Source organism: Drosophila erecta, unplaced genomic scaffold (genome assembly GCF_003286155.1).
Source record: "Drosophila erecta strain 14021-0224.00,06,07 unplaced genomic scaffold, DereRS2 tig00000055-arrow-pilon, whole genome shotgun sequence".
Taxonomy (NCBI): Eukaryota; Metazoa; Arthropoda; class Insecta; order Diptera; family Drosophilidae; genus Drosophila; species Drosophila erecta.
The window spans coordinates 9,696,508-9,709,942 of record NW_020825200.1 but is presented as its reverse complement, the minus strand read 5'-3'; the positions used below and the strand labels follow the sequence as shown (position 1 = coordinate 9,709,942).

The following is a 13,435-nucleotide window of genomic DNA, read 5'->3' as shown; positions in this document are numbered from 1 at the left end:
GCCTACATACATGTGCATGCGTACGTGTATACACATGCACAGACATACGTACATGGGCATAAATTTTAAGCAAACATAATTTATTACAGCACACACACATATGTATGTGTGTGCGGCTGCTGCCTATGACTTTGTTTATTTGTTTGTCGGTTTTAACGCTCAAAATATTGTTTGCCCGGGCCAGAAAAAATTAGCACAACACACACATACATCAAAAATGTTGGGGTCACCGCACCGATGGCAGTCGCCATTTTGTCCACTTGGGTGCCATTTTGTTGGCGTCGGAAAAGCTCAAAGCGGGAATGCCTTTAAAGAATCACTAGTACTTCTTTGTTTCAAGAACCGAAAGTACACACACCCACGTTGGATTTTTTAAGAAGCTGTGATAATGTGATGGTACGCATATAAATAATAATATTGGCGTTTGAGAAAACGAATATTGATTCAGCTGACACAAGTGGGGCACGTTTCATTGCCAAACTTTGTGGCTAACCGTTTGATAATGTCGTCTAGTAGCATTTTGGGAAATACAGTTAAAGAAATTGACATTTGCAATTACCTCCACTACCTTTGCAGCGGAATATCTATAATTTTATCGCCGCAGGGCAAGTAAAATGGCTTCCATAAGCCACTCGGAGAAGCCGCAAAAAATGGTTTAATTAAAAAAGCAATATGAAATATGAAATGAAAAATGTGATGAAAGGTTTTAGCCATCAGCGAGTCAGGCAGCCGTGAACCTTGACAATTATCTTCACACATTTGCAGGGGGCGGGGAGCCCGGGTATCATAGCATCGGGGTATCAGAGTTTCAGGGCATCAGGGTATCGGGGGACTGAGGATAATCTGCTGACAGTCGCATCGAGTCCTTGTGTGTGACCTCCTTTTGTGCCACTCCGATTGGGATTGGAAGAGACAACGCCTAAGTCGAGGAGGATAACTCGCGTTCAATCACGGCCGCTGAAAGGAAATGAAAGCAGACTTCCACATACAATAATCGAATAAGCCGCGTATTCATTGCGCGAAAATGGAGGCAAGAATAAATCCGCACATGTCCACCGGGACACCGGGAAGCAGCCGCGCTGAAGATACAGATATCCAGATACAAAGACGCTACCGGGATACACAAAAAAGGAGCAGATACAGGGAGTTGCAGGCGTTGCAGCAGTTGCTGATGCATCAAAAGCCCAACTCGAGGATTTGTCTTTTCAAATGCTCTTCCATTTGAAGTGAAAAAGAAGGGGTTTCGTTTGGCTTGGGGTCCTGGGTCCTGCCATTGCGGCTTAGGCCCGATAGATATAATAGCCTTATGAGCAGCTCGCTCGGTGCCAATTTCATCCGCTTAGCAGTCGAGTTGCGATGGGTGGGGAAACTCAGGGCATGGCGCGGTTTGAGGTCGCTTTACATGATTATTATTGCCAATGAAATGGCAAGAGGAAAATCAAATTAAAATATACAATTTTAATGGCCACTGGGATGGCACTTTGGCCAGGCCCTTTGTTCTTGGCCCATAACATTTTGCCAGTTGAGTTCAGTTCAGTTCAGTTCAGTTCAGCTCGGCTTGGTCCGGTTCGCTGGTTCAATCTGCGATATGACATAATGCGTTTGGCGTCACGTTACGTTGCGTTGCAACTGTCTACAGGGCAGACTGCCCCACTTCCCACTTCCTACCCTTTACGTAATTCATTAAAAAAGTTAATTTTTACCATCCGCTCGGCGGTCCGTGGGCCTGATTGTGTGCTGATTATGGCCACAGGCCCGAAAGGATATGCCGCCTTATTGGCTTTGGCTTGTGGTCAGATAGTTCGCAATGATTATGCGGCCAGGACACACAACGCACAACGCACTTGGGAAACATCATTCAGCGCCAGAGATTTAAATTATGCGATATGTACGCAAAGTTGGAGCTGTGCAGTACAAGTTGGTATAAGCAGCCTGTAATTCCAGCTGGTTCTACAGTGATTATGAGTTGTAGCACTGCCACGAATTTTGCTGCTATTTTACAATAGAGCGTCTTCAGAATCCCCCAACTAAAGTGAATCCTCTTGCCTCACACCTTTATACAGTACTACTCCCTGCATCGAACCAAATCAGTGACCCCTGGTGCGCCTTTTCGCATGCCTTCGCAACTTCCATTCCTACGGGCTACCATAAAAATATTTTAATTAAATTTCACATCTATGCCCAAGATATCCTTTTGCCGAGCAAACCTTCAACTGTGACCGGAACACTGGCATAAAGCGCAGTCCATTAATCATTCAAATTACCCATACATCATCATTACCCACAGCTCTCAGTGTCCCTCTGCAGTTTCCATTTCCATTTTCCACTCCGCTCGCCTCTGGCCCCTTTCTGTCTGCGGAAAATCTTGGCTTCAGAAAAAGGAAAGAAAAATCTTCGGAAATTATTCAATGAGGGCGGTCTCAATTAGTTTTAGGCGTTTCACGGCCTCAGCAAACAGGTAGAGTTGAGGGTCGCTTCTGCTTCTGCGGGGGGCAATGGGAAATGTTCAATGTTCAGTTACCTGAATCGGGCATTTGGCCAAGTGGAAGTTCTTAGACGGAATGGCGTCTGCAGCATTTTCCACGAACCGCACTAAGCCGCTTGAAAATGGACTCTGGCCAAGTGGAAAGAATTCTGTAAATGTCCGATCAGTTGGCGCTAAATGCTGCTTACATTCCTAGACATTTTTGATAGCTGGCAGTAATATTTCCATTTTTAATTTGGTTATCGAGGCTTGTGTGCGGAATGGTTTCCACTCAAGTTTCAATAATTTCCTAAACGTCAAAATGTTATTTTACTCAAAGCTAAATTCATCAATCGAGACTCTAACCATTTTTCTTAGCTATTTAACCGTAACAAATCGTGCCTGACCGGGGTTAAAAAAAGTATAAAAAGTGCACCTCAAGTGCTGCACTCGCCTCATTTGGCGTAATTCCATCTGCGACATCTGAGTCCCCTGCCACCCCATTCCCAATCCCAATCCCAATCCCATTTCCATTTCCATTCCCATTGCCGTTCCCGTTTTGCAGCGCCTGCGGTTGTCGCGCTTTCATCGCTAAAGAGCGTTAACTAACCGCAGCGAATGATCAAATATCGAAAATCAATTCCGCAGCCCATTGTCACCCATAATTAAAGTCCACAGAACCGAATGCCCGCTGAGGTGGTGTCACATTCGAGTCGAAATCAGGGGGTTCCCGGAGCAGTCAGTCGAGCGATTCGAGGTCTGCCGAGCTGGGAATTCTCTCACGAGTGCCACTCCAGGCCGTGATAAGGATATGGGATATGGGACGGACCGACCCACGGAACGTACAAATTGGAAAGACATTTAAATGCGTCCACCACTAAAACAAAGCCCAAGGAGCGGCCTACCCTCCGTAGGGAAGTCTGAGGTTCGGTCGACCGCAGCTTCCGAAACCCATTTGGGTTAGTTTTTGAGTTTCTGAGTTTCTGAGTTTTCAGTTACTCCTGCCGGTCTCAGTGTCAACTGCAGGGGTTTCTCAAGCGTAACCAGAAAGAAGTTACATGACTTTCAGCGGAAGTTGTGCGAATGTATCACTTCACCCCAAAAGGCAGAAGAATACTCGCATGTACGGGTATGTGTGGAGGAACCTTTGAGGGTCGGCTTACGAGTGTCTGATCTGGTCCACTTGGCTGGCAACTTGATTCTTAATTATTGCATTTATGCTCTGCCGACAAATTTGCGGTAATTGAATATGCCGAGATCTGGTTTTGGGCCCGGTGATGAAGTCAGTGTGCAATTGCCATTTGGTTAGACCCAACCACCTTTGTCTCTCACGTAATTAGTGCGTTGAGTTATAGTTCATTTGGGGTTAGAACTTGTTATCCCTTCTCGGGCTGAGTGATTTTTGGGTGATTTTTATACCGGAATACGACCGGACCAGCGCGGTCTGGACATAACCAGATTAGGCATGTCAAAGCCACAGACTTCGAAAGTGGGTTAATGAGGCTATTGAGGATCTCGTTCAAAAGTGCCCGTGGTAAGTGGTAAAAGTTGGAAACACCTCTTGGGTGCTATTGAGCTACCCCTTTATCTTCTCCCTCAATTGTCGAAATTATTTTCCAATTAATCTGCTTTATACAGAGTTCATTTAATTGCCATTGTCCCAGGAAACCTCTAAAGGTGCTTAAAGTTGTCCTAAAGGTTAACATGCAAAATGCTGAAGTACGTTTTTTACCTAATTACTTGACTATTAATTTACTTAGGTTTTTCGATTACCACCCTTGAGAGTATTCCTGCACGCCCTGTACCAAGTGAGAATTTCGACTAAATGTGTTTCAAATGCAGTTTTAAGCACGGACTCGCCTTTGCCAAGTCCATTACGCATTCAAATTGTATCTTTTGCTTTAATTGGTTTACTTGTTTGTTATTTGTTGCAGAGTATATTTCGCCTCAGGTGCAGACACAACCACATCCGCGCCCTTCCGCTGCCCGTTGCATTTGTCAATATTTTGGTCCGGAACTGCAGAGCCGGAGGATTGGCGGACTGGTGAACTGGAGGACTGGTAGACTGGAGGGCTGTAGGCAAACAAACATGCTTAAAATAACAAATTAGCATAGGCCGGGGGAACGCGGCTCTGGGACTACGGACTAAAACAACAAATATACAGCCCAAGGGTTTCTGGGAGGAGGGCGGATGAGCTGGCCGGGAATGGGTTGGGTTGCCAGCAAGCTACCAATTTGGTACACTCACTCCAGATCGGGTTCCAAGTGGTGCGATTATAGAGCTGGCTGGCTGACTGGCTGGCTGGCTCAAAAGTTACATCAATCACCATCAGCACTCAACAACTCATCGACATCGAAATACCAAAATGGCGCATTGGTGTTAATGATGCCGACTTTGAAATTTTACCGACGCGCCCACAAGAGTTGTTTTTTTGCAAAAGTAAAAAATACTCAAAAAGCAAATAAGGCAAGTGTCGTTTTCAAGTTTTCATCATCATCATCATCACCATCGCCATCGCCATCGTTCGTCACTGGAGGGTCACATTCGTCATTGGGCAAACAAATGAAGGGGACGTCGAGCTGACAGATCATTTTTTTCAGCTTGTGCTGAATGATGTGCGAACAAGTTGTAATTATTTCGCATTAAGCCACGGAACGCAGCGAAACGAAGATATGCTGATGACACCGAGTTATTGGCCATTGGTTCTGGTATTTCCCCCCACAAATCCTCTCAAGAACCAAACATCTCGAGATGCCTGCATTAAAGCGAATCGCAGAGGAATCCAAAAAAAGGTCAAAAGAAGTCTGCGAATTTAACTTAAGATGCAAGTTTTAAGGATCCAAGCGAATTATAAATTAAATTATTAATAAATTCGGCAGTGTGGAAAATATAATGAAGTAAAATAAAGTGTCTTTATTTAAAATCTTCAATTGGAAGGCCTTTACGATAACTGCAGTTGCTGAGACTAAAAGCCACTGCACAAGAATCACAAATTGGTTTCTTAATATTTATTCTGGGGACTCTAGATAACCAGTTTCCTGCCGCATGAAGATACTAACCCAACAAACGTATTTATGGTAACCCATAACCTCCAGCGACTAGTTTTCGTTGGCCATTAGGACCAGGACCTAATGTAAGCGATTATGTCGAATTCCACCACCCTGGGCTGAGTTATCTGGGAGAGAAATCAAACTGCTGCTGCCACATTTCGTTGCATTTAATTATGCGAAAGCCTTCGATAGCCAGCTACCAGTTGACACTGAAGTCCCGCTTTCCCACGTTAAGGCACACACAACCAACCGCCTACCAAAGTCGTTAGCAGTTAGCAGTCGTTGGGCGGAAAAGTCGAGCCCCCTTCTCTCGGCTCGATTTTCAATGCTTCCGCGTATTTAATTTTTTTTATATATATTTTTTTGTCACCGGAAAGGTAAATCACAAGCTGACCACGCAACAAGCGGAATTATTCCCTTTTCCCCACTTTCCACTCGTACCTTTTGAGGGTGAAAATGAGAGTTTGGAAAGCGCGCAAGTTTTCCGCGCGCATTAACAACCCCTGGCCATCGGAAAACTGGGATTGGGTTTCGGGTGGCAAAGTAACCACCGCGAGACGTCGCGAGCCTTTAATTGCATTCGATATGCGCTTTTCGGAATTTTCCCACGATTTTCGTGTAAGATTTTTCCGAAAGGTAACTAGCTCAGGTCAGTTAGGCGCAGCTCGGTCCAGATGCTGGCAGCGAAAGCTGCTGCGCGCGAGTGCACTTGGATAAATATGTAGAGCTTATATTCCATTAATCAAATTAATATATAAATAAATAAAAATTATGCTTAGAAATTGTTTGCAGAAATTACATTTATTTGAATACTAAACATTCTTCCCTATTTTCTAAAGAATATATGTTGCATACTTACTCCCCTACAAACCCCAGCATTATTTCTCGCAGTGTTCATGGTGGTGGCAGCCGTTGATCATCATCATCATCACCATCGCTATGCACACTATCATCCCGATAATCAACATTTATGGCCGCTGATTGTTTTCGCGACTGACCGCGACGCCTTCGAATAAAAGGGTTGCAACTTCCGAAAGATACGGCAGATACTTGGTAGATCTGGATCTGGATCTGGATCGGAGACCCTCGCCGCGAAGCTTGAGATTTGTGTGACTCATAACGAGTTTCCTCTCGCCTCGCTTGGACCTTAAGTGGATATTGCATTGTCGAGGGACTCGCGATCCTTTGTCTCGTCCAGCTGCCGCTTTGTTTGGTCTTGGACAGTCCAGTACCCCGCTCGATTAATCCTGTTTCCGGTGGCACTTCTTGTGTTACGGCAGCTTATCAAATGGACGGCGTGGAATAGAGGATTCCTTATGTAAATTTCGTATGAGAGTTACGTCTACCCCGGCCCGGATTAATCCAGTCCAAATCGATGCGCGAGTTTCTTATTAAAGCTGCACGGGGATGGTTATGATCTCGGACACACGGAATTCCAGAGGATTTGCTATTCTTCACGCCTAAGTGATTCAATTTCCTAACAAAGGAAGCTGCTTCGGGTGGAACCTTATTTACACAAATCTTAAGAAATATATGTTTAAATCTATTTGAACGAAATTTATTGCAAATATGAATCCGGTTTCGAAATCTCCTGTTCGCTGTTTGCCAACTCAATAAAGCTGGCTGATTCACATGTGCAGTGAATGAAAGGCATCACCACACACGCCCCACTAAAATTGAGGCACGTTGCAGTGCCAATTTAGCGGGCTGTTTATTTATTTCACTAACAGACAATCCCCCATTGTTCGGATCTGGCGCATGCCAAGGAACTCTGTCCGTAGACCCAAAACAATGAGCCGAAAATTTCGATCAGAACAATACAATAACCATATGCGCAGTAATGCAAAAATACCAAAATTAGCTGTTCAAGTTATCTTCCGCGTCGATGAGTCTAGCTTCGATACAGGTTATTTAGCAACTTAATTAACCAAAATTTTAAGACATTCCAAATTCCATGCGACTGCCAAGAGAGACTTGCACTTAGCAACTGATGTTTAGCGTACTTGTAAAGGATATGGCCAGGATGCGTTCGTGCAGGATCATGTAGGAGAAGAACTGCAGGACACTGAGGAACAGATACTCGTTCTTGGGCACATCGAACTGGCGATCGTGAATGATGGTAGCCGTGTACATGACCATGCAGATGGCCACCAGGGCGAAGGTGTTCCGAACCGCAATGTATATTCCCTGGTAGTTGATGAAAAGGACATTGATGAAGAATATGATCATCATAATGTTGGCTATGGCCACCAGACAGCTGAGCAGCAGATCGCCGGGCACAATGAACATGGGAAAGTAGGCGCCCCAAAATATCGAGGCCAACATCAAGGCAACCACCACAATGCCGGCATAGAAGTTGACCAGACTATTCGCATTGTGCCTCTGCTCCATGGCTATATATATGGTCGAGCTCTCCACGATCGCCGCGATAATGATGTAGTTGAAGGGCACCTTCCGTCCCAGCTTGGTCCAGGATAGAGTGGCCACTGCGAAGAAGGTGCACAGTAGCCACCAGCCGTAGCGCTCCTCCGACCGGCTGTGGCTCAGCAAATGGGTGGAGCCTATGATGATCCACTGCGTCAATGCGATGGCGGCCAGGATCACGCTGAGTCCGTATATCTTGGCCGCATGACTGATGCTCTGATCCGGCGGTACGCCATAAACCTCCTGATCGGTGGCCCGAAACGTGTTTTTGGTAATACTTTGCATTGGACAAGTAACAGTGAACAGTGCTATTTTTTGACGTTGTTACCCAAAAGTTTCAAAAGCTGAAGTCCGAAAAGTTTCTACTGAGGTATCTTGATCGATTCACAAGCTTATCTGGTAAGCAGTAGCACACTGCAGAAGATATAACAATTTATATAGGAATAGTAGACAGGGCTGCTAAATGATAATTTAAAGGTCCATTAATCTGCGAGTCAATGGTACAAGAAAACACGCAGATGCAGAAGAACACGGTAAATGTGCAAAGGTAGATCAGAGTGGAGCAGATGGCTTCCAGGCCAATTGGGGAGTACTGCAATCGTCCGTGGATGAACTGGGCGTGCATGGGGATGACTGTCATCACCAGGATGCACAGGATGGCGCAGAAGCTCGCAAAGAAGTATCGGATGGACAAAAGCGACAAAAAGCTGAGCGGCAGGAGCGCGGCCAGGCAGAGGGTCACAATCACTCCGGTGACGAGGCCATTGGGCAGACACGATTTCCGGCACTTGGCTCCACAGACCATCAGTCCGCCCACCACCAGTAGCATAATGAAGAAGTAGAGCACCAAGTCGGGAATGTCAAAGATGGACATAAAGCATGCGGCGGTCAGCGTTGAGAATAACACGATTCCGCCGACCATTGTCCAGACGATCAGTGGCCGGGTGCGCCGGATGGGTAGGCAGATCAGGAACACCAGGAGTGCGATGGCGATCAGCAGCCAGACGTACGGCGGAACCGGCAGGATCTTGACCACGCTTATGCTCAGCGACGAGGTGACCAGTAGAGGAACTGTCGACGCAGAACACAGTAGTACGGCTTCTATGTAGACAGTGCGGATAAACACCAGCAACTCCTTGTCTGTTTCCTCTTCGGTGTTCACTTGCTCTTGCGAACAACAAGGCATCGAGTCCGATTTTTAAGACAGAAATTTCAAAAACTGACTTCGACATGTATTTCGACATTTCGCCAAGACTGTTTACTACTTGGGTGTGCTGGATTCACGTGTGTTATACGATGAATATTGGAAGAAATTGGGGATTCCTAGTACATTCAAAACCCATCAGTTTTTACCCAGGATAGTCGCTAATAATATATTTTAAGTTTACTCGCACATCAGTAGCCACACTGATTCAATCATTAACTTTCCTATAGTAGTAGGCAAAGACGAGCAAGCAGCTGACCAGGAAAGTGAAGTGCATGTAAATGCCACAAGCGCAATCCGCAGTTTCCCCATAGGGCACCTGCTGCAGCCTTCCACAGATGAAGCGAGCCTGGAAGGGAGCCATTAGCAGGATCATGATGACGAGCACGATGCTGAGGGCCAGTAGGTACCGCAAGTCCTTGATGACCGCGAAGAGTATGACCAGCACGAACATGGTGATGAAGAGCAGCAGTAAAATGCAGCAGGTACATATAATGCTGGGTAGCAGAACCTCCGGACCTTTGGCCCCGTAGAAGTGCAGCAGGGCCAGCAGGAAGCCGGCCACCAGAATGGACACCAAGAGGACCCAGACGGGTATTAGATGCATAAAATACGCTCCGAACAGAGTGAAAAAGATCAAGTATCCCAGCACCAATCCCCAACAGAGCAACGTCAGTGCCGGAGTCTGTCGGATGCAGCTGAGCACCGTGACGATGATGAAAGCCAGTATGAGCCACACGAAGGACGGCACGGGAATGTCCTTGGAGACTTTCACGCCGAGTGCCGACAGTATGATCCACGGAATGGCTGAAAGGAGACACAGCACTACGGAGGATGAGTACACCCGGAAAATAAAGGCCCGCAACTCCCGCTCGTTGATGACTAAGACCTCCGGTCCCTCCGCAGGATCTGGCCCGCCAGCAGCTCTTCCGTTCCTGGGACCCCAGCGCCCATTGTTAAGATTCATGTGTTAGTCAACGATTTCGGATCAATATAATGCAATTTTGACAAAGGAATCCTGGATAGCTATGAAATAGCTGGATAGCTTGAAAGCCTTAATAAGTAAATGAATGTTTTTCCTAAATTGAGGTAAACGCTTTTTGTAATGCTCTGGCATTATTTTAATTGCCCTACAAAGAGACGCGGTAGTTTCTGTACCGCGCAAGGTGATTAGACTGGATGGCAGTATCCTTTGGTCTAGGTATCCTTTGGCATAGTGACACAGTCGGCAGATCGCTAAGCAGCTTCGATCACATGATGACGGCGATTTCGCTCAATCGAAATCGTTTTCGAGTGAAATTGCCGGCCCCTCCGTTGTTCGCCGGATGGCCTCCTTCCTCTCCTCGACCAGGATGAAGTAGCATACGCAGCAGAAGAACATCATGGAGTGCAGGTACAAGGTCAGGGTGCAGACCATGAGGTGCTCCTCGGGAACCACCTCCACGATGTTCAGGCGACCGTGGTTGAACTGCGCCTGGATGGGGATCGCTATGATCACCATCACGAACAAAATGCTGACGAAGGCATCGAGCAGCTCCACCTTCCCGGTGCAGAGTTGAATGATACCCACTATGACCATCGCCAACAGCAGGATCATCATTAGCAGCGTGGAACAGACACCGCCGGGCAGGAACTCCTGTGGGCACATAGCCCCCGAAAAGTTAAGAATCACGATGATCAGGGCCACGCCGATCATCACGAAGCTGACGACGAGTGTGCTCAACTTGTCGATAAGATAGCAACCGAACAAAGTGGTGCAGACAACCACTACAGCCACCATGAACCACTTGCAGGTGCAGCAGTAGGATATACTCGGGATGCAGTGCATGCATATCATTACCAGGAAGCAGATAATGGCCAGGACGTAGGCGGGAAACGGAAGGTACTCGTGCAGGTGAACATTGGTCAGCAGGAGCAGCAGCCATGTGGCCACCGTAACTCCGACGAGGATCAGACCGATGTTGTAGATGCTGCGGATGAACTGCGTCATCGGGTCCAGCTCCATGATGGTCGGCCGGACACTGTCCTGGTGGTAAATGTTGTCCATCCTGCCGAAATCCTTATGGACTGAGTGTTGAGACTGGGTCTGGCCTGCACCCTGACACTTGCCTCCCGGCAGAGCTGCTCACCTCCTACTTGTACATCTTTTATTTACAAATTGGCACAGCTTTTTTTTATTTTTATTTAACAAAATATTCCGCTTCTACCAAGAAATATCTGCTGACTATACAATTTTACTGATACTCAAGGCGAGATATTCTTTGCTTGGCTTGACGACTCCACATATCAACTCTATGACTATACAAATTATTCTTTATTTAGCCAGAGACAGTAGACTCAGCTAGCTTGTAGGACGAACTACATGGCCATCTTCCCGATCAAGGAACTCCTGTATCCAGCCTGCATCTCTCACCATTTGGGAGCCCAGATGACAAAGTAGAGGGCCGCAAAGAACAACAGAAAGTGCAGATACACGTTGACGGCACAAATCACAAACTCGTAGTCGGGCAGCTGGAATCGCCTGGAATGAACCACCTGAGCATGATAAACGGATGCGGGTACTAGCAAAGTGGCCAATAGCGTGAAGTACGCCAACTGGTAGATCCACTTGTCCGTGAAAATTAACATGGTCATCACAAAGATGGAGGCCAACGCGTAGATGACGAGCAGGAGGAACATGGTCCTCTCTCCGGGTAGGAACATCTTGGGTAGCCATGCGCCAGCGATATAGCAGATCACAGTCATGGCAGACGCCACCAGGAGGGCAATGCACACCCGGACAAGATTCCGCTCCAGGAGAAGCAGAGATACGCCCAACCCGGCCAGACTCACAAACAACCCGGCCATGATGAAACTGAACCAATAAATCCGCCGCAACCTGGCCGAAATACTTAGGACAAAGAGAACCATCAGGGAAACCATTGCGCAAATGAAGCCTGCCATTGTGAGATCTGCATCCGGAGGAATGGCCTTGGACAGAATTATGACAAGGAGCGCAGCTTTGATGCAGTACAAGCCGGCCATCATGTAGCACCTCCGCACAAAGATCACTTTCGATGAGGCGCCATTTCCGGTCTCCTGTCCTCCGGCTCCTTCGCCTCCCACAACCGAACGCGGTGCCCTTAGTCTGCGGTGAGCTAGGCGTAGCTGGGGTATCGAAGGATACTCGTAGCGAACCAGAGGTCCTGAAGTCTGCTCCTGCTGCTGTGGCGAAGGGAAGTTGAGCAGCTGGAGGGCAGCGGGCCAGAGGACACAGTCATTTCCTAAACTGCCACCTAACATTCTCTGTGGAGCACTTGGATGGCAATAACTTACAAATTTTGACAAAATATTTACGGCACACCACGAAAAGTATGGAAAAACGAAAACAATACGTATCATGCGAATTTGGATTACGAACTGGAAATATTTGTGCACACTGTATGCATTACAATTGCCCTGAGATTAAGATTCACGTAAGAGATAATTATGGTGACTTACCAAATGCGATGGCAAGCATAATATTTTCCATTTTCCAAGTCTAAGCTGTATTATTCCATGCGATCAGGGCGGAAAACTCAGCGAGGCATGCGGCATTCCAAGGGGACTGCAAAGCCAGCAAGGAAAATGCTAAGTAGCTCCGATCAAAGCTAACAAAACAGCCACAAAGGATGCTTACTCCTTTCCCTGTCTGCATTGTTTGTTGTTGTTTTGCTGATCGCCTGAGTGACACGCAAAGCAAAGGATGCAAGGATACAAGGATACAAGGATGCAAGGATACAAAGATACAGAGCAGCAGAGCAGCAGAAAGGCGATGCCGAGATGTGTTTACTGCCGCATCTGCGGCCTCGATCACGATCACTTTCACAGACGCTTGATGCTTGATGGTTGCTGGTTGACGGTTGGACGGCATTGTTCCGGGTATGACTCAATCTCAATCAGCTGGCTCCGCTTATCCTTGATCCCCGCTAAAGACATGCAAATGCCAGGGCATCAGACGATCGGGGGAATGTCAGTTATCTGGCAGCTGCACTCAGTGCAATAGATACGCTTGCAGTCGAAGGAGTGTAACCCTTGAGTTGCCAATCAAGTCATTAACTCGCCTGGGCCTCGTGATTGGATTATTGAGTTGGTTGTCAGCATTACGGGTAGATACTGTGCTCTCCGGACATTAATAAAACATTTTGAAAATAAACAAATGCAGCTAAAGAGAAACTAACTTGCAGATATACATATGCCTGGCTTATTGATTTTTCCCTAGCAGTTTTCGGCCTTGGACCAGATACTCACAGTATTCACAAGCTACTCACTAT

At 46.8% G+C, this 13,435-nt stretch overlaps 5 protein-coding genes across 5 annotated transcripts; all 5 read right to left on the bottom strand.

Moving 5' to 3' along the window:
- Positions 1-7,372: 7,372 nt before the first annotated feature.
- Positions 7,373-8,301, bottom strand: LOC6542803. The gene has a single exon (XM_001969208.3). It carries the CDS (start codon positions 8,222-8,224, stop codon positions 7,496-7,498), a length of 729 nt encoding a protein of 242 aa, XP_001969244.1. The 5' UTR covers positions 8,225-8,301; the 3' UTR covers positions 7,373-7,495.
- A 71-nt stretch (positions 8,302-8,372) lies between these two features.
- Positions 8,373-9,125, bottom strand: LOC6542605. The gene has a single exon (XM_001969207.1). It carries the CDS (start codon positions 9,123-9,125, stop codon positions 8,373-8,375), a length of 753 nt encoding a protein of 250 aa, XP_001969243.1.
- A 175-nt stretch (positions 9,126-9,300) lies between these two features.
- Positions 9,301-10,164, bottom strand: LOC6542690. The gene has a single exon (XM_001969206.2). It carries the CDS (start codon positions 10,108-10,110, stop codon positions 9,352-9,354), a length of 759 nt encoding a protein of 252 aa, XP_001969242.1. The 5' UTR covers positions 10,111-10,164; the 3' UTR covers positions 9,301-9,351.
- A 197-nt stretch (positions 10,165-10,361) lies between these two features.
- Positions 10,362-11,254, bottom strand: LOC6542579. Its single transcript, XM_001969205.3, has one exon. The coding sequence runs from the start codon at positions 11,188-11,190 to the stop codon at positions 10,417-10,419; it is 774 nt and encodes a 257-aa protein (XP_001969241.1). The 5' UTR covers positions 11,191-11,254; the 3' UTR covers positions 10,362-10,416.
- Positions 11,255-11,502: 248 nt separating this feature from the next.
- Positions 11,503-12,488, bottom strand: LOC6542778. Its single transcript, XM_001969204.3, has one exon. The coding sequence runs from the start codon at positions 12,423-12,425 to the stop codon at positions 11,553-11,555; it is 873 nt and encodes a 290-aa protein (XP_001969240.1). The 5' UTR covers positions 12,426-12,488; the 3' UTR covers positions 11,503-11,552.
- Between the last annotated feature and the right edge of the window lie 947 nt (positions 12,489-13,435).